Source organism: Daphnia pulex, chromosome 7, assembly GCF_021134715.1.
Source record: "Daphnia pulex isolate KAP4 chromosome 7, ASM2113471v1".
In the NCBI taxonomy this organism is placed as follows: Eukaryota; Metazoa; Arthropoda; class Branchiopoda; order Diplostraca; family Daphniidae; genus Daphnia; species Daphnia pulex.
This window is the reverse complement of record NC_060023.1, coordinates 480,830-502,227: the sequence shown is the minus strand read 5'-3', so window position 1 is coordinate 502,227 and position 21,398 is coordinate 480,830. Positions and strand designations below refer to the sequence as shown.

The 21,398-nt window shown below is 40.0% G+C and overlaps 7 protein-coding genes and 1 long non-coding RNA gene across 9 annotated transcripts; 4 read left to right on the top strand and 4 right to left on the bottom strand.

Annotated features, from left to right (window-relative positions):
- The first annotated feature begins 1,132 nt into the window (after positions 1-1,132).
- On the top strand, positions 1,133-3,238 carry LOC124196870 (chymotrypsin-like elastase family member 2A). The gene is made up of 7 exons (XM_046592108.1): positions 1,133-1,358; positions 1,423-1,639; positions 1,738-1,940; positions 2,070-2,162; positions 2,244-2,395; positions 2,480-2,986; positions 3,050-3,238. Exons 1-7 carry the CDS (start codon positions 1,175-1,177, stop codon positions 3,125-3,127), a joined length of 1,434 nt encoding a protein of 477 aa, XP_046448064.1. The 5' UTR covers positions 1,133-1,174; the 3' UTR covers positions 3,128-3,238.
- Positions 3,239-3,500: 262 nt separating this feature from the next.
- LOC124196868 (chymotrypsin-like elastase family member 1) lies at positions 3,501-5,438 on the top strand. The gene is made up of 6 exons (XM_046592106.1): positions 3,501-3,707; positions 3,868-4,212; positions 4,275-4,367; positions 4,426-4,595; positions 4,667-5,137; positions 5,260-5,438. Exons 1-6 carry the CDS (start codon positions 3,602-3,604, stop codon positions 5,341-5,343), a joined length of 1,269 nt encoding a protein of 422 aa, XP_046448062.1. The 5' UTR covers positions 3,501-3,601; the 3' UTR covers positions 5,344-5,438.
- A 424-nt stretch (positions 5,439-5,862) lies between these two features.
- Positions 5,863-10,486, top strand: LOC124196867 (chymotrypsin BI-like). Its single transcript, XM_046592105.1, has 7 exons — positions 5,863-5,974; positions 6,056-6,905; positions 6,994-7,350; positions 7,420-7,515; positions 9,682-9,839; positions 9,911-10,270; positions 10,341-10,486. The coding sequence occupies exons 2-7, from the start codon at positions 6,821-6,823 to the stop codon at positions 10,419-10,421; spliced, it is 1,137 nt and encodes a 378-aa protein (XP_046448061.1). The 5' UTR covers positions 5,863-5,974; positions 6,056-6,820; the 3' UTR covers positions 10,422-10,486.
- A 334-nt stretch (positions 10,487-10,820) lies between these two features.
- Positions 10,821-12,144, bottom strand: LOC124196865. The gene is made up of 4 exons (XM_046592103.1): positions 11,932-12,144; positions 11,739-11,842; positions 11,479-11,648; positions 10,821-11,400 (listed from the first exon to the last, which is right to left on the bottom strand). The coding sequence occupies exons 1-4, from the start codon at positions 12,019-12,021 to the stop codon at positions 11,024-11,026; spliced, it is 741 nt and encodes a 246-aa protein (XP_046448059.1). The 5' UTR covers positions 12,022-12,144; the 3' UTR covers positions 10,821-11,023.
- Positions 12,145-12,421: 277 nt separating this feature from the next.
- Positions 12,422-14,244, bottom strand: LOC124196866. The gene is made up of 4 exons (XM_046592104.1): positions 14,022-14,244; positions 13,297-13,403; positions 13,071-13,222; positions 12,422-12,974 (listed from the first exon to the last, which is right to left on the bottom strand). The coding sequence occupies exons 1-4, from the start codon at positions 14,109-14,111 to the stop codon at positions 12,601-12,603; spliced, it is 723 nt and encodes a 240-aa protein (XP_046448060.1). The 5' UTR covers positions 14,112-14,244; the 3' UTR covers positions 12,422-12,600.
- A 295-nt stretch (positions 14,245-14,539) lies between these two features.
- Positions 14,540-15,696, bottom strand: LOC124196864. The gene is made up of 4 exons (XM_046592101.1): positions 15,517-15,696; positions 15,347-15,450; positions 15,119-15,279; positions 14,540-15,049 (listed from the first exon to the last, which is right to left on the bottom strand). The coding sequence occupies exons 1-4, from the start codon at positions 15,589-15,591 to the stop codon at positions 14,646-14,648; spliced, it is 744 nt and encodes a 247-aa protein (XP_046448057.1). The 5' UTR covers positions 15,592-15,696; the 3' UTR covers positions 14,540-14,645.
- Positions 15,697-15,972: 276 nt separating this feature from the next.
- LOC124196863 lies at positions 15,973-16,775 on the bottom strand. The gene is made up of 3 exons (XM_046592100.1): positions 16,644-16,775; positions 16,307-16,577; positions 15,973-16,236 (listed from the first exon to the last, which is right to left on the bottom strand). The coding sequence occupies exons 1-3, from the start codon at positions 16,713-16,715 to the stop codon at positions 16,115-16,117; spliced, it is 465 nt and encodes a 154-aa protein (XP_046448056.1). The 5' UTR covers positions 16,716-16,775; the 3' UTR covers positions 15,973-16,114.
- Positions 16,776-17,990: 1,215 nt separating this feature from the next.
- LOC124196862 lies at positions 17,991-21,344 on the top strand. 2 transcript variants are annotated; one of them, XR_006875856.1, is made up of 5 exons: positions 17,991-18,042; positions 20,000-20,181; positions 20,255-20,337; positions 20,408-20,495; positions 21,170-21,344. It is a non-coding gene; the product is annotated as an uncharacterized LOC124196862 (long non-coding RNA). The 2 variants fall into 2 exon arrangements; XR_006875855.1 differs by lacking the exon at positions 17,991-18,042 and adding an exon at positions 19,173-19,416.
- Positions 21,345-21,398: the final 54 nt, after the last annotated feature.

Genomic DNA, 21,398 nt, shown 5'->3' with positions numbered 1-21,398 from the left:
GCCAGCAAATGGCAAATCAAATGCCACACATAAACGTGAGGAACAGGAACAGCAGCTGCAAGGAACATTGAACAGGTTTAACTCTCTGATTTAAGCTACTAGAAATCAGTGCATTTGCATCGTTAGTTTTATCTACCTACCAAACAGTATGTCCAGAGTGAAGATCATGAAGAGCCAATTAGCAGAGTTTACACCACATCCACATTTTAGTGATTATTTGTTGTGCTATTTTTCGTGCACACACGTGTGAGTTCTAAAAAAAAGGGGCTAATCATTTCTTCTCTTTGTAGTCTTAAAATTGGTATCTTACTCTCTTTTTCGAACTTTTACTCTCTTTAGCAGACGGCACGTCGTCTTCTAATTTGCATGATTAATATCGATGGAAATGATAAATATCGATTCTACAGGACTCTTGGAAGTCGATATTGTATTTTTTTAAATTATTTCTTTTGTAGTTACAATGTAACAATAGAACAGATCAATAAAAAAAATTTTGTGATTTTTCACTAAACCATTTTTTCATGGAAGGAAGGAATGACAATTAATTTATGATAATTAATTTACGACAATTAAAGACCAAACATCCCCAATTTCCCCCAAGGTAAACCTTCTTTGTAAATAATGTTGTTCAAATTTCAAACACGGGAAATAAAACCAGTAGGGAGATAAAAAAAACAAATAATCCGATGTTATCATCTTCATATCTTATCGTACACAATGCCCTTCGGTGCTGTAAAACGAATTGAATCGTGTTTATTATTTCGAGATGAAAGAGGCCATTTTTCTTTTGTGATTAGAGTTTCAAAGGTAATCACCAGCCATATATTTCAATAGAATGTGAAGCCCCAATAAGGAAAATAACGAGCGCAGTAAACAACAAGTTGGGATTTTGGCGCTGCTATTAGCCAATAAGGTGAAACGAACGTGCTGATCAACAGAATAACGTTTCAATTTCACAATATCGTACGACCAATAGAAGCGGCATTTTCAAAAGGCAATAATAAACAATTTAGAGGAATATAATTACCTCGTGAACCTTGCGATTAAATATATTCCCTTCATTTTATTGGCTTATTGCGTATGTGAATAATCCAGTCGAGTCGAAGGGCTATATAAGAAACGTTGAATTTGAGAGTCAGCGCGTCATTCGCTCCTGTTTTCATAGCTGAATAACATGTCTGTCAAAAGCATTAGATCTAACTTTGCCCTAATGGTCGTCAGCATCTGTCTGGGTGTGGCCACTTTGGGTTTCTGTTCGGTTATTCCGTTGGCGTCTTCAGTTACTAACGTCGTCGTTCATCCGCTCTCCGTCAAGGGCCTGTCGTCAACAACTTTAAACGATCCTGCTGTTTCAAATGGTAAGTTACGTAATAAATTCACATGCATAGTATTTATCAATTAATTTAACTTTTATAATGGCAGCGGAGAGATCTTCGTTTGCAGATTGCGGAGTGTCCAATGATGTCAACCGGATGGTCGACGGAAAGATCGCCGGTGGAGTAGAAACGGCCCCCAACGAATTTCCGTGGCAAGCCTACCTTCAGGTAGAAACGGAGTTTGGCTACAGTCAGAACTGCGGAGGAAGTTTGATATCTGAACGATGGATTCTCACGTCAGCCTCCTGTGCGACAGTATATAAGTGAGTCTATCCATGTTTATTAACTGCGCATCCAGAAATGAATTGAATCATTGACTTTGTTTCGTCTACTTCGATCTGGCCGCATATTCAACTAACAGGGAGAAAACAAGGTCGATCCTCGTCTACCTGGGATTGCACAATCGCTCGAGCTTATCCACCGAAGCGAATGCCAAAATGTACGAGGGTCTAGGCCTATTGGTTCACAGTGGATGGGATTGGGACACGTACGATATCAACAACGATTTTCGGTTGGATAACAACATTGCTCTCGTCTATCTCGCTACACCAGTGACCTTCACCCGTATAATATTTACACACGTAGTATATTTAATCAGTAAAATTGGTATACCAATTTTACTGATTAAATATTTGTTGCGCGATTTGTTCAAATTGAATTTAAAAACACGCAACAATTTCTATTATCGAACAGAATACATCCGCCCAGTTTGTTTGGCCGCTCCCAACGGGCCGAATTACGCCGGCGAGTATGCCACCGTTGCCGGATGGGGTCTCACTTCCTACGGTATCTATACAGGGTTCTGCTTTTTATCAAAAACATAAACGTGTGCAATAATTAACAGGAATTGCATCTTTTGACTTCAAGGTGCTACTAGCGGCAGTGTGGTACTCCGCAAAGTGACGGTTCCGGTCATCTCCAATGCCCAATGCCAGCAGTCGTACTCCAGTTTCGGTTATATCAATATCACGGGAAATACGGTGTGCACTAGCGGAGCCAATGGTAGCGGAATATGCAGCGTAAGCCATTTGATTATTAATTGAATCGCAACACCAAAATCAATGTGAAATCATTTCACTGCCTGGTTACCTATATCCAAACAGGGTTACAACGGTGACTTGGGTGACTTGGGTGGGCCGCTGAATTTCAGACAACCGGATGGAACTTGGACACAGATCGGGATCGTTTCCTTTTACGGAGGTTGCGAGTTGGACTATCCGTCCGGCTACTCAAGATTGAGCTCCTATTCGACGTGGGTCCAGCAAATCATCGCACCAGGGTCCGACTTTAGCACCACTCCTTTGATGATCCGGACGACGTTGACGACAACAATTAAAACGACACCGACGACCACTCCAACAACAACTCAAACTATTTCCCAGTCGACATCAACGAAAAGCCCAACAACAACGACGACTGAAACGACAACTGAGAAGACAACAACACCCACCACCGAGGCAACAACAACCCCAACCACTACGACATCCATTACCAACCCATCACCGACAACTTTCAGCTGTGCTGGTAAAGCCAACGGCAACTACCCCAATCCGGAATCCAGCTGCTCCAATACATTTTACACCTGCTCAAACGGCAACGCTTACCTTTTCGTAAGTTTTCTGACATTGAAATCAAAGATAAGTGGATCTTATTCTTATATCATTTCGTTGCAGAACTGCGCTTCTAATTTGGTTTATCGGGAGGAAATTGGCGTCTGTGATTATCCTTCCAACGTCGCCGGATGTCATTAAGAAATATCCGATTTTGATTTAATTTTCCACTCGATTGTCGATTTTCTTGGCTGCAAGTTAAGAATGTATTAATCAGTTCCTATCAATTCCAATAAAGTAGTCCATTACGTATTACTGCATCCAGCATGAATTCTTACTCGACAATTGATCGTGTAGCTCCGTAGAAGGTGCATCAGTAGCTTTTTAATTCAATTCAATCATGAACTATATACGCCAATGTATTGTGCAATCGAATTCCAGAAGAAAAGGCAACTTTTTCACCAAGGTTATTATATTAGCGCATAATTAAATTGCCTAACACATCACACATCTCACGACGCTCAGAAAATAGGAAATGAAACACTGTATAGAAAAGTCCATTTGGGTCACCAGTTGGAATCTGAACGACATCAGCATAGCACAGTCAACGACGATCCTGGCCATCAGTCGCAACAAGTGCCTAATAACCGGCCGTTATTGTACGATTGTTTCAAAATGGCCATTGCCAATAGTAATAACTCGGCCAGCGTGTTTGCCATTCTTCCTTTATTTTATGTTATTATACTGTTATTATCCCTGGCAGGTGAAACTCATCAAAAAGGTAATTTAACTAATTGATTTGATCTTCTTCTATTTTAAATGGATTTCTGTTTATTATTACACAATTATTAATTAATCAATTAATTAATTAATTACACAAATTATTCACTTGAAAACTGACATTTCCAATTGATTTCTGTTAATATTTATATTTACAACAGCTCCGGTTCAATGCGGACGGCCGAATTTGCTGTTCAACGAGTTCCCGTGGGTGGCTCACCTCCTCGTTCAAAATCCCAGCGGGAAATATTTCACCTGCGGTGGGACGCTAATCAGCGACCAGCACATCCTCACGGCCGCCCATTGCATCGTCGAGGACGGCACCGACAGACTTTTCAGCCTCATCAACATCACCCTGGGCTCCCGTGACGTCAGTCCCGGCAGCAGCGACCGCGCCCATCACCAAATCCACAACTGGAAAGTTCTGGCCGTCCCGGAAATTACCGCCAACCTACTGGAACACGACATTGCCGTCATTTTACTATCGAAACCCGCCATTCTTAACGGTAAAATTAATTTTAATTGATTTAAATTGAAATGAATTCACTCACGAATTTAATTGGATTAGATTACGTCCAGCCGGCCTGTCTGCCGTTCGCTCACGATCCCGATCAAGTCAACGATTCCGTCGTCTTCACCGGATGGGGCCAATCAACCGGAAGTACTAGAATTATAATTAAATCAATCAAAATAAATTTTCGTATTAATTGCGTCATCAGCTCACCAGTGTTGCCTAAGGGAATCCAGTCCCGTTTTGCGTCGAGTCAACACGACCGTCATCTCCTCGTTCGGGAGCGACGGCCATTGCCAAAAGTTGGCCGGAGTTGGGCCCTTCTCCGGCGACAGTGTCATCTGCACCGATGGATCTCACAATCGTCGCTTCTGTTACGTAATTTTTGTATTTAATCAAAATGAATAGTAATCTTAAAATGTTTGCAAAATTGTATTAATTTAAAACAGGGCGACGATGGTGGGCCGTTGAATTATTACAACCCGAAATTGGACAGGTGGTTCGTCGTCGGAGTGGCCGGAAGAGCCAATTCCGGAAGCTGCAGGATGAAAACCAACAAGCGGATGAACGATAATAAAAGGCCGAACCTTCTGACCCGCGTCCGCAGTCAACTGGATTTTATCCGCGACCATTCGGGCGTGGTTCCGCCCAGCAAATTGGCCGATTTCAAATCTCCCGCCACTACCAATAAAATGAGGAAGAATCGGATGAGGCAATTCCCGACGTTATTACCTGAGACTTACACGACGAAATCAACAGCGTTGAAAACGACCATCAGTTGGCCGACGAAAACCCATGACGTGATGCCGTTGCACGAAATGGGCGAATTCAGTTGCCTGGGCAAATCGTCTGGAAATTACCCGACGGCTAGTTGCTCGCCGAATTTCTTCATGTGCTCCCAATACAATTACCACACCTTCGTGAGTCTATACATTTAACCTCGAAAGACTAAATAGATTGAATTATTCATAGATTTTTTTTTACGAAATAATAAAAGTGGAACATATTTAATTTGCATTAAATCTGATTGATTGATTGATAGACGTGCTCTAACGGATTGGTTTACCGGCCGAGTATCAACGCCTGCGATTGGCCTTCCAACGTCCCCGGATGCAACACCAATTAATTCTAATATTAATATTAATCAACAAATTTTATTATTTTATTCTTTTTTCTGATGTAATTTCTTGATATGAAAAATACAGAAATTTTATTATTTTCTTCATTTCATTCAATAAATTATCTTGGGGATTAAATGTCTATCTTTTTATTTCTTTTCTGCTGACGCAAGCAAATTGAATTAATAGTTTGAAAGGTGCAATCAGTAATTTATAACCTTCATTCTATACAGTTTGCCCAATCCACTGCTATGATTCTTGATTGCGCCACTTTTATTCTCGGTTCTATTATAGTTGAGATAATTAAAATGCAAAAGGACTTTTTAATGTTTCATAAGATAGTCTTGTGGCGTGTATTTCATTGTGTACGCTGTATATATTACCCAATTGGAAATCACTTTTGTGTAATTGAGTTGCTGCTGGAGCCAATAATAGTTTAAGGACGACGTATGCTAATTTCAAGGATTTAATTTGCTGCCCAGTTATTCAAGCGCCGGTATAAAAATGGGAAGCACTATAGCTCAAATCGCCACACACATTCTGCCCAGCTGTTTATATTCCAACACATTCAAGCCCTTCTCGCCTTTCTTTTGTTCGAACGAGGACTGAAATAATCATTTTCTAACAAAAATGGAAAGGGTAGCCTATCATTCATATGTTATGAGCTGATATTTAATTGACTAATTTGATGGCTTATTTCAATTATGGCACATTTTACAGGGCTCAGATCCAGTCAAAACGGTGAAACCTCCTAAATCTTCTCGGTTGTGTAATCAATGAGAAGTTATCCAAAGAACCCCGCATCATTATCTATAAACCCACGCAACGACATTTTCGACTTATCCGATATTATATCTACTGGCGCCAATTTATATTGCCTTGTTTATTTTGAAGTAGCCTAAACCGGTTATGACGAGTCGGGGAGAAATGCCGTGTAGACTAAAGCATATGGCGTCGATTCTGGCTTGATATTAAACATTATTCTTATGCAATTTTGTTTTTCTGTTTTTATTTTTAAATGATGAGCATATAGGGATGGAAGTTGCCAGCTTAAAATGAAATTCATTGCCGGAAGGTATGATATGTCATCAGTCCTGTATTCTTGATTCTAATATCGATTCGTGGAACTTACGTATTCCGGTTGCGGAATAATAATTAAGCTTCCCCCTATTAACCAATTCTTTTCAGATAATAAAAAACACAATGGCGCATGATGAAAAGCGGTAGCCATATTACGCGCGCGAGTATTTAGGGCTTTATAGTCAATATCTCGAATTTATAACGAGAGATTATTAATAACGAAACCAGCACCGCGGGGAATTAAAAAAGTCCACAACTCATTTTCCTTATCAAAAAGGAAATGAGGCCACCACATCAGTCTGTGAGCCAAATTGTTCTGCCTATTTAAAGTGAGCCGCCAGCGAGGTACAGTCACGAGTATTCCAGTAGCTGTCGTCTGCACTTGAACAAACTCTACAACCAACAATGGCCAGCAATCAAATTCGTATGGCCGGCCATTTCCTAGTCCTAGCCGCTCTGCTCTTCCTGGTGCATCCAACTCACCAGCAAGGTAAAATCAACTATTATCTTTTTCATTATCAAATGCAGATCTTAAATACATTCAATTTGATGTATTATTCTACACTTGAATGTTACAGATGTTGAATGCGGACGATCGATGGTCACTTCCAGGATCGCTGGAGGTTGGGAGGCCACGCCCAACGCCTTCCCCTGGATGGCCCACCTGAAAGTCAAATTCTGGAGCGGCGACGCCGCCGAATGCGGCGGAATTCTCATCAACGCCAATCACGTCCTCACAGCGGCCCATTGCCTCTTCGGAGTCATCAGTGTCAAAGTCACGCTGGGCGCTCACGACGTCACTTCTCCTCCGCTTCATCAGCAAATCTTTGACGTCAATTCCGGTTCTGATTTGAAGTCTCATCCCGATTGGAATTACGGGAAAGTCGAGGACGATATCGCCCTCATCCGGCTCCCCTATCCCGCCTATCTCAACGGTATTATTATTTTAAAAACATTAACGTTTGATTTGAAATGATATTAATGATTGCATTAATTATATTCAGAATTTGTTCGGCCGGCTTGTCTGCCTTTCGCCGGTGATTCCGATCAAGTCAACGATCCGGTTGTCCTGGCCGGATGGGGAAACTTCTCCAGTGCCGGTAAATTCAATTCACTTTTGATTCAATTAGGGTAAAACAGCGAACTGGGACACGGCCGGCGAAAACGCGAATTGGGACACAAATCGACTTTTTTTTCTTAAAGTAAAATACAAAAAATTTTGAGGTTTATTGCAAAATCTAATTAATTAAATTTAAAATATTGGGGGGGATACGCAATTAAGCAAAAGGGCGTCATATAATATTCAGAATTAAACGAGATATCGTTAATTGAAATTTCAGAATTTTGCTTACGGCCAAGAAATTTGGGCTCTGTGTTGGCTGTTAGCAAAAATAGTTACGGCATAAGGAATATCTAGAGTATAAGTGAAGTAATCCCTTAAATAATTATATCAAAAGATAGAGAATGAAAAGTTCTACAATATTGTAAAAGGTTTTGTCAGTATTTTGAATATTTATCGAAATATTTCATTACCAGGAAATGGAAGAAAAATGCGAATTTGGGACAGCAGACGCGAATTGGGACAAAAAATTTTAAAAAATTTTTTTTTTTCGTTATTTCGCCATGTCTGTACATCAATCGACGCAGAATTTGAAGGCGAATCGATTGATGTATAAGGTTTAGGGTTTCATTTTGTCATTTAAGCATTTTTTGAAAAATAATATTTCAGGGACTCAGGATCGATTCTATCCAGGTTCAAGAAAATTGTCATTTCAACTTATTTGTTTTTTATTCTTTTCATAAAATGGCATTGAAAGCGAATAGGGTTTCAGGAATTTTCGCGAAAATGTTTGAATTTTATGTCAATATTTGAATTAGATAATGGCTTTTCTTTCTCATAGTGCCCTATCTTATGTCCCAAACTATAGCCCCTTATTATTTTATTGGCAATATTATTTAATTTTTAACTTTTTTAATTAATCCCTTACACTTTCATAAAATGTTTGGGATTCGCTTTAAAAAATGCTAAAAGAACGAAAAACCGATATTTTTTTGAAAAAATAGTTGCAGTTTTGCTGCCATAAGGTGCTATGATGCTAATTGGGACAGCCGAATGGGGGACTTTGTCTATACTATACAATACTCTATCGCAGACATCTTCGAAACAAATCGTAGCTCCGAGGTTTAATGCTAGATTGGAATGCGCGGTATCCTTGGGGTATGAGGTTCGATTCACATATCCGGTAAAAACAAATAATTAATTCGTGGTTTAATTCCAATTGTATTTATATCTTTAAAAAATTCCTGATTAACGTCCATTGTCAAATGAATTTTTTAAAAAAGTTTTTCGGTAAGAATTCCCGCTCTGATCCCGCCATAAATCACTAGAAAGATCTTCAACAGATTCAAGACTTGAACCTACGACCTTTGTAGTAGCAATCTACTACCTTATCCACTAGACCACCAATAACAATTTTTTTAATCATAACATGTTAACATTTGATTAGCGAAACCTAAGCCAACCACCCAATTTCATATCTATTTTCATTTTATATCGCGATTTCATTTCAAATGATCGCAATTATCAAAGAGAATAATAATTGTTGCCGATAACACAATTAATTGTTTGGTCATTTATGAGTATCGAACTCACAACAATCTTCTTCGTTCGCCGTGATTATACCGCTACGCCATTAAATATTGATGAAATTTAAGGTAAAGCTAAACCTCGTTTTGCGTAAGTTTGGGACATTCGCAACACGGACGTCCAACTTCCCAATCGAATTTCTCGATAAATGAACAACAGAATTTAGTTAAGTTTTTTATTTTGTAAATCGTATGTTATACCTTTTAGATTAAGCTAATAAGTTCATAAGATTTTCAAAATCACATTTTTGTGCTGTTGAACAGTTTTGAAACACGATCGAAATTGTTTAGCAGACTGAAAAACTTTTTGACAGCTCAATATTTTGATTTTTTAAATCAGAATATCTTAATATTTTTCTATTGCACCATACTTAGTGTCTTAAGCAATTCGATTCAGAAAAAAATTCTGCGTCGAATGAAATAATTAGTTTTTTAAAATAAGTCTGTCCCAATTAGCATTTTTTGTCCCATGATTACACGTTTTGTCCCATAATTCGCATTTCGTCGATACACGTAAATGCCATAAGAAAGTCTATTAGGAAAAACGCTGTCCCAGTTCGCTGTTTTACCCTATAGATTATAGATTTGCCATTCAAATGTCTATGTATCATTTGATTTAGTTGACAGCGGATTGAGTCCGGTTTTGCGCCAAACCGAGACGACCGTCATTTCTTCGTTCGGGACTAACGGCCAGTGCCAGCAGACGGCCGGATTGGGCTCCTTCTCCGGCGACAAGGCCATCTGCAGCGACGGATCTCAAGGGCGTCGCTTCTGCTACGTAAATTACCGATTCTATAATATGCAAATTTCTGAATTTTTATAGAACAAATTTGTAATTGATGTGAAAAGGGCGACGACGGTGGTCCGATGAATTTCTACAACGCCGAATGGGACCGGTGGTTCGTCGTCGGAGTGGCCGGAGTGGGTGACAGTTCCGTCGGATGTCCGACGGCCAGGAAACCCAACGTCTTTGTACGTGTCAGGGGATACCTGGACTGGATCGGAGGCATCACCGGATTGAAGCCCATCACAACCACAACTACCACCACCACAACAACAACCACAACAACAACAACCACCCCGAAACCGACGACCCGGGATCCGTCCTGGTTCGATTGCACGGGCAAAGCGGACGGCAACTACCCCAATCCGGCCTCCACTTGCTCCAAAACCTTTTACATGTGCTCCAATGGCGACGCTTATCTCTTCGTAAGTGAATTCAATTCATTTTTGGATTAATTTTTTTAATTTTAAAAATTGAATTTCTTGGTTTATATAGACCTGCGCTCAAGCGGGAACCATTTACCGGCCAGACATTTACGCTTGCGATTGGCCTAGCAACGTTGCCGGATGCGCTTAATAGATGATGAGGATGATCCAAAATTCAATTCGCCCTTCCTAAATCTTTCCAAATATTTTATTCATCTGAAATTGCTGACGTCACAATTGAGTTCTAATATTCCTGATTATGCACAGAAAATTGTTAAATACACACACACTAATAATTAAAAGCGTTTAATGTCGCCATTGAAATTTCCGATGATAGTTAATGCGGAAGTCAAATAATGACACGTCAATCTCGTTGCACCATATGTGTGTGTATCAAAGCTCTTTCGTTACGCCGTGCACGCAATCTATAATAGCCAGACTAGTCCAATCACAAAGGTCAATCACGATAACGAGGCCGAGATGATGATAAAGGGGCAAACCAAAACTGAAACTGATTCGATTTCTCTCTCCTATAGTTGAAGGCAAAATCTCAAGATGTGAATTGTATTTTAGTAACACATTTACATTTATAGTCGAATAAGCCAATCATAGTTGCGCTCATTTATTCCCGAAACGAGCAGAATAATAATTTGAATAATTTGTCCAAAATTCAAATGAAGACAAAATGGGTATATAATAAACGCGTTATAATATTATATAACGATAGAAAAGAGAATAGAATTCGCCGCTCTATTAGTAGGCGGTAGTAGCGTAAGTTGGCGGATTGGTTTGAGTGTAATATACCGGCTGCTGCTGTTGGTTGTTCATGGGCGGATAGCCGGGCGATGTCGTCTGGTAGATGACGCCGTTGTTCGTGTTGTTTGATGGATAAGTCACGACCGGCACCTGGTAGACGGTTTGCTGGTTGGGGTAAGCGGCTGGGTGGTTGCTGGTCACCACGTACGTCGTGTTGGTCGTGCTCATCGGGTAGACGTTGTTGACCGGATGACGGATGACAATCGGACGGACTACGGCGATCGCCTTGGCGTTCATCGACAAGACCAGGTTGATCATCATGGCCAGGCAGCCGCAAACGATGAAAATAATGTCGGCCGCCAACCGCCAATCACCTGTGATTAATAAGGAGATATAGATCAATTCATTTATATGCTGCACGGATCATGTGAAAGGTGCAGGGTATAACTTACATAAATCGTCGTTATAATTGTAATAGTAGCAGTAGGCCTCCGGACCATTATAGTTGATCATATACCCATAATAACTGAAATTATTATAGACGCCGAGGTTCCAGGCGTAAAAGATGATCAATGCCAGTCCACTCAGCATGGCGCAAATAGACATGGAAATCAACCTCGGACTGCGAGTGAAATTTGAATTTGAGATAACAATAATGATTCGAATAATAGGAATTATATGCTGTTCAAATGTTTGAATTATTGGCACCAACTTTCTTTTGATGGTGAGAGAGCCGGCCGATATCATGAAACAGCCGCCCCAGATGCCAATGCCGATCCAGTCGACCCACTCGTAGAGCGTAGACAAAGTGATCACCTAATACGATTTGGCATTCATTTTTAGCATAAAATACAAACGATAATAGATACATATGAGGTGCTGGTGAAAGTATATAATTATATTACCTGAGCCGTCAAGACGATTGCGCCGAGAATGACGTTCAAACCGGCCACCGCCCGCCATTTCTTCATTTCCTTTTCGCTGAGGGGGGCCATTTTGATGCTGCCAACTGGAAGAAAAACTTATCACTTTTATTTCCAACTGTAATTAACTCACGATGTTTCTGGTGTGTGGCCGCAGCCGGTCGACGCTTTCAAGTCTGTCGAACAGAAATTTACGGCCTGAAAAGAAACAGCTAGCCATCGTATCTACTTCATTTTATTATCAGCAAATTGACGATAAGAACTACGCAACGTCGCGGACGATAAAGAATATAATGTCAATGTTATTTTCGAAAAGGCCGTTTGCTGCTAGCACTGTTAGTCATGTTTGACCCTTATCTTTCCCTTACATTCATCGCCAACACGTAAGCAGACGAATAACGATTGGCGCTCGTTATATACAATTGCGTCATCATCCAACATCAATAATTGAATAGCCTAATAACCGGACACATTTCTTTTGAAAATCGTACACCGTTTATTTTGATTTGCCTCAAAGAATGGGATTCACACTTTTCGAATTAAATTATTACAACATTTAATTTTATCTAATGGATATTTTAATGTGATACAGGACAAGTGAAGTATTATATTGTATACATAACCACAGACAATTTGATTCGTCGTTTCTATTTAGTTATTGGCGGTGGCGGTGTAAGCTGGCGGATTTGTTTGAATGTAGTACACCGGTTGCTGTTGCTGTTGGTTATTATTCACGGGCGGATAGCCAGCGGGCGTCGTCTGGTAGATGACGCCGTTGTTCGTGTTGTTGGATGGATAAGTCATGACCGGCACCTGGTAGACGGTCTGCTGGTAGGCGGCTGGGTGCTGGTTGCTGGTCGCCATGTACGTCGTGTTGGTCATGCCGTGGACGTTGTTGACCGGGTTTTGGACGATCGGCCAGACTACGACGATCGCCTTTGCGTTCATGGTCAAGAGCAGGTTGAAAATCAAGGCCAAGCTCCCGCAAACGATGAAGATGATGTCGGACGCCAACCGCCAATGACCTGTGATTATAATACACAAGAATACATAAAAAGACATGACAAATCAGTGCTGGATGCTCGCACGGATGACCACGAAAGGTGGGCGAGTGCACTTACAAATCTGTGTGTAAGTGTCGTAATAACCGTAAGAGATGCAGTAGTAGTAATAACCCTCTTGATTAATATACACGCCGAGGTTCCAGGCGTATAAGATGATTAGTGCCAGTCCACTCAGCAAAGCGCAAATAGAATTGGAAAACAACCTGGGACTGTGAGTGAAATTCACTTATAGATTATTTAGAATCATTTTTTGGAAATTGAAATTTTGCCAATTAGCACTTACTTTCTTTTGATGGTGAGAGTGCCGGCCGACATCATGAAACATCCGCCCCAGATGCCAATGCCGAAAAAGTCGACCAACTCGTTGCCCAGCGTAGCCAAAGTGGCCACCTGTTTGAAATTATTCATTTCAGTCAATTAACCCAAACGATATTATTAGAGATAAGGTCACTGCGGGTCACTGTTAAAACGGTTACTAAATTTTCGGGGTTGCCAACTACAAAAAAAACGGAACATCCCCGAAATTTTGGTATGTAGTCTAAATTTTGGGGTTTTTTAACCCTAAACCAGAAAACCCCGAAAAATTCGAAGTAGAAACCCCCAAAATTTTGAGTTAAGGATGCAAGCAATCGCTGCTTAGAAGTTAGGGCCTACTAAGATAGTTCAAACTTACTGCTACTGATTAAAACTGATGTACCAGGCTTGCATTGGAAACTGTAAATATTTTGCTCATGTGCACGTTGGTATAGTACTAAATAAAGTTATCGTTACATATAAGTGATGAGTGGTGTGGTGGTTAGAGTGCTGAGCTAGCACTTTACAGGAAAAAAGATTCAATCCCCACGTCGGGCAAGTATATTTTCAGTATTTTTAACCCCCAAATTTTCGTTGTGGATTATTATACGACTTTTTCGTAGCTAACAACCACGAATCTCCGACTATTAATTTTTGGGAGCTACAACCACGAAAAAGTCGTGAAATATTTTTATAACAGTGGTGGTGTAATACCTGGACAATTGCGGCGATTGCGCCGAAAATGATGTTCAAACCGGCCACCGCCCGCCATTTCTTCATTTCCTGATCGCTGAGGGGGGCCATTTTGATGCCAAAAATGAAATTCAAACTGTTTCACTTTTTGATTTCAAACAACTGGGAATTGATTCACGATGTTTGTGGTGTGCGACTGCAGCCGGTCGCGACGCTTTCAAGTCTGTCAAACAGGATCCATAAAGCAGCCTGGACAGAAACCATGGCCATTGCATCGCGGTAATTTTTTTATTAGCAGCAAATTGGCGATAAGAAACTATACGCAACGTCGGTCAATATAAGAATAATATTCATGTTATAAATTTTCAAAAAGGCCGCGTTTACTGCTGTCCGCCATTTTTTACTCTTATCTCTTTCCCTTATTCATCGCCAAGACGTCAGCAGAGACTCGGTTGACGCTCGTCCAATTGCGTCATTAATCATTTTTCAATCATAAACTTTTTATACATCGTCGATTTGGAATTGCACAAACAACGCAATGATTCATTGAATATTTTAATTATTTAGAGAGATATTTCAAAAAGTATGATACAGGACAAGGAGCATTTGTATAAGAAACAAATCTTTTCACAATAATATCATATGCTAATCCTTGTAATAAGGAGGTGCTCCAGGCGCCGGATATCCTGGATTGTAAGCCGGTTGATGGGGATTCTGGTGTTGGGATGGATAAACCGGATAATGCGCTGGCTGCTGCTGAGGATGAGGGTAGCTGGCGGGCATCACCTGTTGCTGCTGCTGCTGATTGGGGTTATAAGGGATGGGATAAGTGGCTTCGGGAGTCACGTAAGTCGTGTGGTGATGTACAACAGGAACTGGATGAACCACCGGAGCAGGAGGGTGATGGTGGCCGGAATGTGATGAATTAGAACTGCGTCTGGAATGAGCACCGGTCAATGTCGAGCCTCTGACCGCCATGAACATGTTGATTCCGATGGCCACCAATCCGAAAATGATGAACAAGATGTCGGAAGCCAATCGCCAGTCACCTATATCCAATTAAATGTGGTATTATTAGTTCTGTTTTTATTAATTACGATGGTGCGGTTCAAACTCACATAGATCGGAATCGTCTTCCCATTGGCTTTTCCTCGATTGATTTTGGTTTCTGTCATCGATTTCGCTACAATCGACAGTGGAGACGTGCCACGAATAAAATCCCACCAGGCAAAGTCCGCCAATCATGGCTAAAGCTGATGTGGTTATCATTTTCTTTTGACTGTGTATCAAACAATTTGAATTAATTCGTTTTCAAGCTTTTTAAAATGAATTGAATTATTTCTTACCTTCTTTGAAGAGCCCACATGCCGGCCATGATCATCAGACCACCACCCCAGAAGCCGATGCAAATCCAATCGACCCAGTCGTGCAGAGTAATGAGAACAGCCAACTTGTAAATTTCACAAACCAAAATTAACGTCATTAATTTTGTTTTAAATTATTATTATCTTTTTACCTGCATTAACACTAGAATACAACCCTCTAACATGGTGGCAATGGCCAGATGGCGAAGAATTTTGTCGCCCGCCATTCTATTGTCCAACTGTTTCTATGTAAGAATAATTTCAATTTCGTTTTTAAAGTTTTGAACGGCACTTTTAACTCTGGCAGTGTTCGATGCTCGACTGTTTATTCAATAAGCTACAACTGATAATCGAATCCCGCCGATAGTGTCGCCGGGGCAACATATCTCCGTCGTCTGGTGATAAGGAAATCAAATTCTACTGGAATTAATTTTTATTGGTAGGACTACACTGTCAAACGGCCACTAGGTATGAATTAACTCACAAATGTGACTCATTCTATTATTTAATCGTCGTGACTAATACCAAGAGTTCCGGTAAGAGATTCCAAAGGTCAAATGTAATTTAATTGAATTATTTTCTTATTTAAAAGAAACCGGTAAATCAAATAAGATCGAATTATTGTATTTTGTAAAATTTAGCAGTCCAACAATTAAATGGGAAAATAATTACTACACGCCATATTCTATCAAGTTAATAATGAGTCAAACAAATGAATTTATACAACAAAAGGGTAAATAACGGGACAATTTAGTGAGAGCCACGCCTATCTCCGATTAGGGTCGAAGCTCTAGCCGCCAGGAAAATGTTGTTGCCGATGGCCAAACATCCCAGGATGATGAACAGGACGTCGGATGCCAGTCGCCAACTGCCTGTATAATATTATTCAACAAAATGAATTCACAATAATGAATTCTGAAATAATTAATTCACAAAACTTACAGAGATCGGCGTCAGATTCCCAGTTGCTGCTCTTGCGGGCGTTCGGGTCGGGTGTCGGACTGATTATGCTCTCGCAATCAACGGTGGACACTTGCCACGAATAGAAACCCACCATGCACAATCCGGCCAGCATGGATAGAGCTGCTGTGGTGATCATTCGCTTGGGTCTTCTCTGCAGTGTCCACATGCCGGTCATGCCCATCAGGACTCCACCCCAGAAACCGATGCAAATGAAATCGACCCAGTCGTGAAGGGTTATCAGCACTGCCAACTGTCAATCAATTTAAAAATTAAAATGAATAAAAATTTTAGACAAATTTTTTTAAATGAAATTTACCTGCAATAAAACGACAACGCAGCCCTCGAACATGTTGGCGACCGCCAAACGACGAAGCATTTTATCGCCCATTTCGTAATAATTGGAGTTTGAAAAAAATGATTCCGATCTGGTTGGATTGATTTCCTTGACTGATTGTCCAATATAATCTCTGGGGAGGCTATATGCATAGTCTGTCGTCAAGTTTTACCTGTGGCCAGGTTTGGGGCTGGATGGAATTTTGGCTGTTATCGAAAGTGACGACCGATAGTTATCAGTTGGTATTTACATATTGATGACTCATCCATACGTTTAGAGATATAGTCAATGAATGCTGCTTTAGCCATTTGTGGTGTGGGAACCTCATTGCAAGAAGAATGGAATAAGAACAATGAGAAATTATGAAGCAATGAGTCATTATCAGTTCTGCAAGTATTTAGAGATAATTTGGTTGATATATTAGCACACTGTACGTATCCAATTTTACGTATTTTCTTCCCAACATTCTGAAATCAATATATCGATTTCCAAAAAGGATAAATTGTGAAAATACATTTTGGCGCTATTCTGTGCGGAATATGGCGGAATTAGACGGCCAGTGGAGTAGCAGACGACGCCATTTGTCAGTAGAGGAGTAGCAAACGTGGTGGCAAGTTGGTGGCAAGTTTGGCGGGCAAAATTTGGTCGACCATGATTTCGTACCCGTTTGATTGATTAACCAGTGTACAACTTTCAGAAAAGCAGATATGTATGTATATCTTTTCTTTCTTGCCCTGTAGTTAACATTTACCAACTTAAGAGGGTAATCTGTTAAAGTGCAAGTGAGGCTATAGTAAAACCAAAGTTTTCCTTTGTCATGTGAATCACACGGAAGCACATGTGTTTTTAAGTGTGTGAAAAAACGAAAACTCTGTTAAACATTACTGTAAGATGTTATGACGAAAGAATTTCATTTATCAAGCCTCAGTGAGTCATCTCAGTGATGCTGTATTACTCGGGACACATTTTAAAAATTTCGACACGGGTTGTGAGTTGTCTATCTATTCCACCACCATGTTCATTCAACAGTTTTGTGTTAGAGGAATTATTATTCATCCCCGTTCTAACATGTTCAAAGATTCTTATCCCTCAATAAGATTTTCGATTCTCATAAGTGTGATTCTTCTGTCCAACAAGATAAATGTTTCGTTCAGCTTAAGCTCAATCAGTTTGATCCATTTATAAACTATTACAGGGATGTTCGTGGCATATGTAATAAGCACCTTCAGCATTCACACTCAAGTTTTTGACGGGTAACATTTTATGAACTTTAAGTTTAACAGAATAAAAGCTAATGAAATTTCATTACTAGGATACCAGATGGCATTATCTTCGTTTCGTGTTGAATATGGAATTGGATTAGATAACACTTAATAACAAGGTAACAATGCTTTTAATATGTGTTATTCGGGCGCTAAAACAGTGAATTTATTTCGGCAACAAAAAGAAGTTATTTTCGGGTTAGGCTACTTGTTCAAATGCGATTCTTTAGAGGGTTTATTACAGGATTTAGGGTACACCAAGTAGGGACCTGGCTTGTCCCCTGTGCTAAATCCAATTAACATTATTTTTGATGCGTCAGTCGCATTAGATAGATAGAAAAATGGGTCGTGTTTCTCCGGTTTCTTACATCGAATTAAGTAAAGTTTGACTACCCATAAGAAGTTAAAAAGAAAGTTAGAAATATCTTGCTTCTATTACATATTTCATTACTGTTTGCCCGTGTTCGTTTGCATGTGCCTACGGTGGCGCTCACGTAAAGAAATGATTTTTTCACCGAGAAATGCTAAAAGGGAAAGGCTCAATCCAACCGCAATGACCAGAAATGCGCCGGTTAAATTTTTTAACGAAAGAGGCATGAGTTTGTTCTTCGGCATTTTGGTCCCACTGTGGACATTTCCTGTACATTGAGGGGGCATGGGACGAAACCACAGGTCCCAGTAGTCAATCAGCCCAGTTTGTTGTAATTCCAGCAGTCTTAATAATGCAGTAACACAAAAGAAAAAGGCCAAAATTATTAAACCGGTGGCAAAATGAATTTTTCTTATTTTGCTTACCCTTGGTTAATATTTTTGGTGTAGGGACTGTTTTTCGATAGGGCAAATGTTGAAACCACTGGCATGAATGTACCTTTTGCCACTTGCAAGTTACATTTCCCAGTCTTTTTAAAATTCTCTCTTATTGCGTCTTTCAGATAAATATTTGCCTATATTCAGATAATCTTGAAATGAGGATTTTTTTTTTAAATTTAAAAATGGTTAATTAGACTAGAAAATCAGAAATTATTGTTACCTCAAGAAAAACGTTTTTTGATCCTGGAGTAATGAAATTGATGCAGTCTGACGCCAAAATACATCGGGAATTCGGGTTAGAGTTGAGCCTTTCCTGTAGTTTCAGGTTCAAGCCCGTATTGTTTTTGTCCTGCAAATTTCAAGTGGAAAGAAATTATTAATCAGACGATGCGTTAAAATAGTTGATCTTGCCGAGATGACAGCATCTGGAATTCCCGCTTTTTTCAAATATAACTGGATGTCGATATTTTCAGCTATGTCGTAGGCAGAAGTAATCAGTGGTTGATTGACTGGTGTCACTATGTAGGTGATCAGAGTTGAGGTGTAGGCCTGGACGAAGAAGAAAGCGGCCAGGGTCCACACGCCAGCGGCAAATCGATACGGTAGCCATTTCGAAGGGCAAAAACCACCTGATTATGAAGGACCAGTGAATTTGGTTCAAAATTTTCCCTTTGACAAAACGAGTAAGTGGTGAAGAAATAATAATAACCTTGTGAAAGCAAATTGCCGAAGACGTAGAGATATTGTTTTCCAGTTTGCCATTTCGTGACGCGAAGCCGACCACTTTTCTGGCGCGTGATTTCATTTTGTTTAAAACTCTCCATCAATGTCGAACGATAGTCCAAGTAGTGTTGAATTAAATTCAAACATATGATCATGCATGTAATGGATACCGCGAGTCCCAGCCAGACCTGTCGATAATTTAATGAGTGTAAACGTGAGGATACTAAACCTTTGTGTCGACTAACCGGCCATTGAAAGGGTTTGACGACGGCGTTGATGTTGGCCGTTTCATCAGGTGCTGGAATGAGGAAAGCTGCGTCCGAGTAAATCCAGTATGTTGTTAGGTCGACTACTTTGTAACGCTGAACTGTCGGCACCACATCTTGAATTAAAAAGTCGCATTGCTGTGACAGATTGGGTGAAAATAGAAAATATTATTATTATCATTGAAATTCATCTCGTCAACGTTCTCGTTCACATTATCTGAAAGTTGAATCAGAATCACAATTTATTTTTATTTTTGTTATTGTTTTTATTTTGTAGTGGTCCAATCAATTAGCATCTTGAACAGATCCCGGGAAGTCTAGCGAGCAGAACATTGAAAAAATAAAACTCAACTTTATCAAACAGATAGCTGAAAAGTCCCCGCCCATTTTCCGGTGGCTCCAGTCGGTTTTCCGTCACACGGACCATTTCGTACCTGGAAATTAAAGGGAAGCTTTTAGGTATGGTCATCTTATTACAAATGCGGATAACATTTTATTACGTAAAATTTAATCGTGTCGACATGTATTCCAGAAATACGCCCCCTTTAAGCGGCCCTGACAAACCCTTTGGGTTGCCATGCCAACGAGGCTAGAATGGTGATGTGCCAGTTGCAGGTATTGAGTTTTGTGTGAAAATAAATTTTTAGTAAATGTTTTAATTAAATCACAATCTGTTACTACCCAGATGACTCGCAGGTGTCGTCCGTTGAGGGAATTCAAAGTCGGCGATGCTGGAAAGGCACAACTCGAAACGGCCAACCAAACGAACAAAGGTAACGTTAATAAATGCATAGTAGACTAAGACGTCCCTTGTTTTTGCTGGTGTTGTCCAGACTAACAGCGAATCGTTTCAAGATTCCCAGCAGATCTCCGGTTGATCTCAGAGAAGTTAAATAATTCCAAAGCGGTATCTTAACTGGTTTAATGAATTGCTGCACTAAGCAAGACTTTAGGCCAAGCGTGGCGAACGAAGACTTCCCAGGGACTAGACGAAACAACGACCTATATAATGTTGCACAATTTCTGCTATCTGTTCAGCACTTTCTATTATAATATACTGTAAGTGGGTGAGGGATAGGCTGATCGATGCGCGATTATTTTATTTACGTCTGCTAATTGCCTTGTGTAATTTCTATCTCATGAAAGGTCGTCCGTCCGATTCAATCAATGCTTGAACCTTGGGGTATCTAAAGCAATGCTATAACGTCAAGTCGTTGAGCTTACGAATTTATAGCTCGACAGTTTGCTAAATGGTAACAATGGTAACTAGAAGTTTATTCTAAATAAAATATTTAGTTTTGCAACAAGCTATCATTTCAAATATCTCGTACGAACGAATTAACAACGGCAACTTTATTGTCGATTATCTACGGTTACATGTTTCAGTTTCATCTTGATCGTTTTATCCATTCATGATTGTGTTTTGTTTGGTTTCTGTTTAATGAAGGACATGTCGTATGCTGGAGATAACGGACCACTAAACTGGGTTTATCAATAGTCGAATGAGGATCCGAATCGAGGAGATTCAGAAAGCGTCAACGACAATAAGGTTAGCAAACTCTGCATTTCTAACTAGAATGATATTGTACTATTTATTTAATTAAGTTCAAGCGGCTAGATTGACGAAGCAAGGCAAACAAAACATGTTTGAATCGCTCGAAAGTTTAAATTCAGGG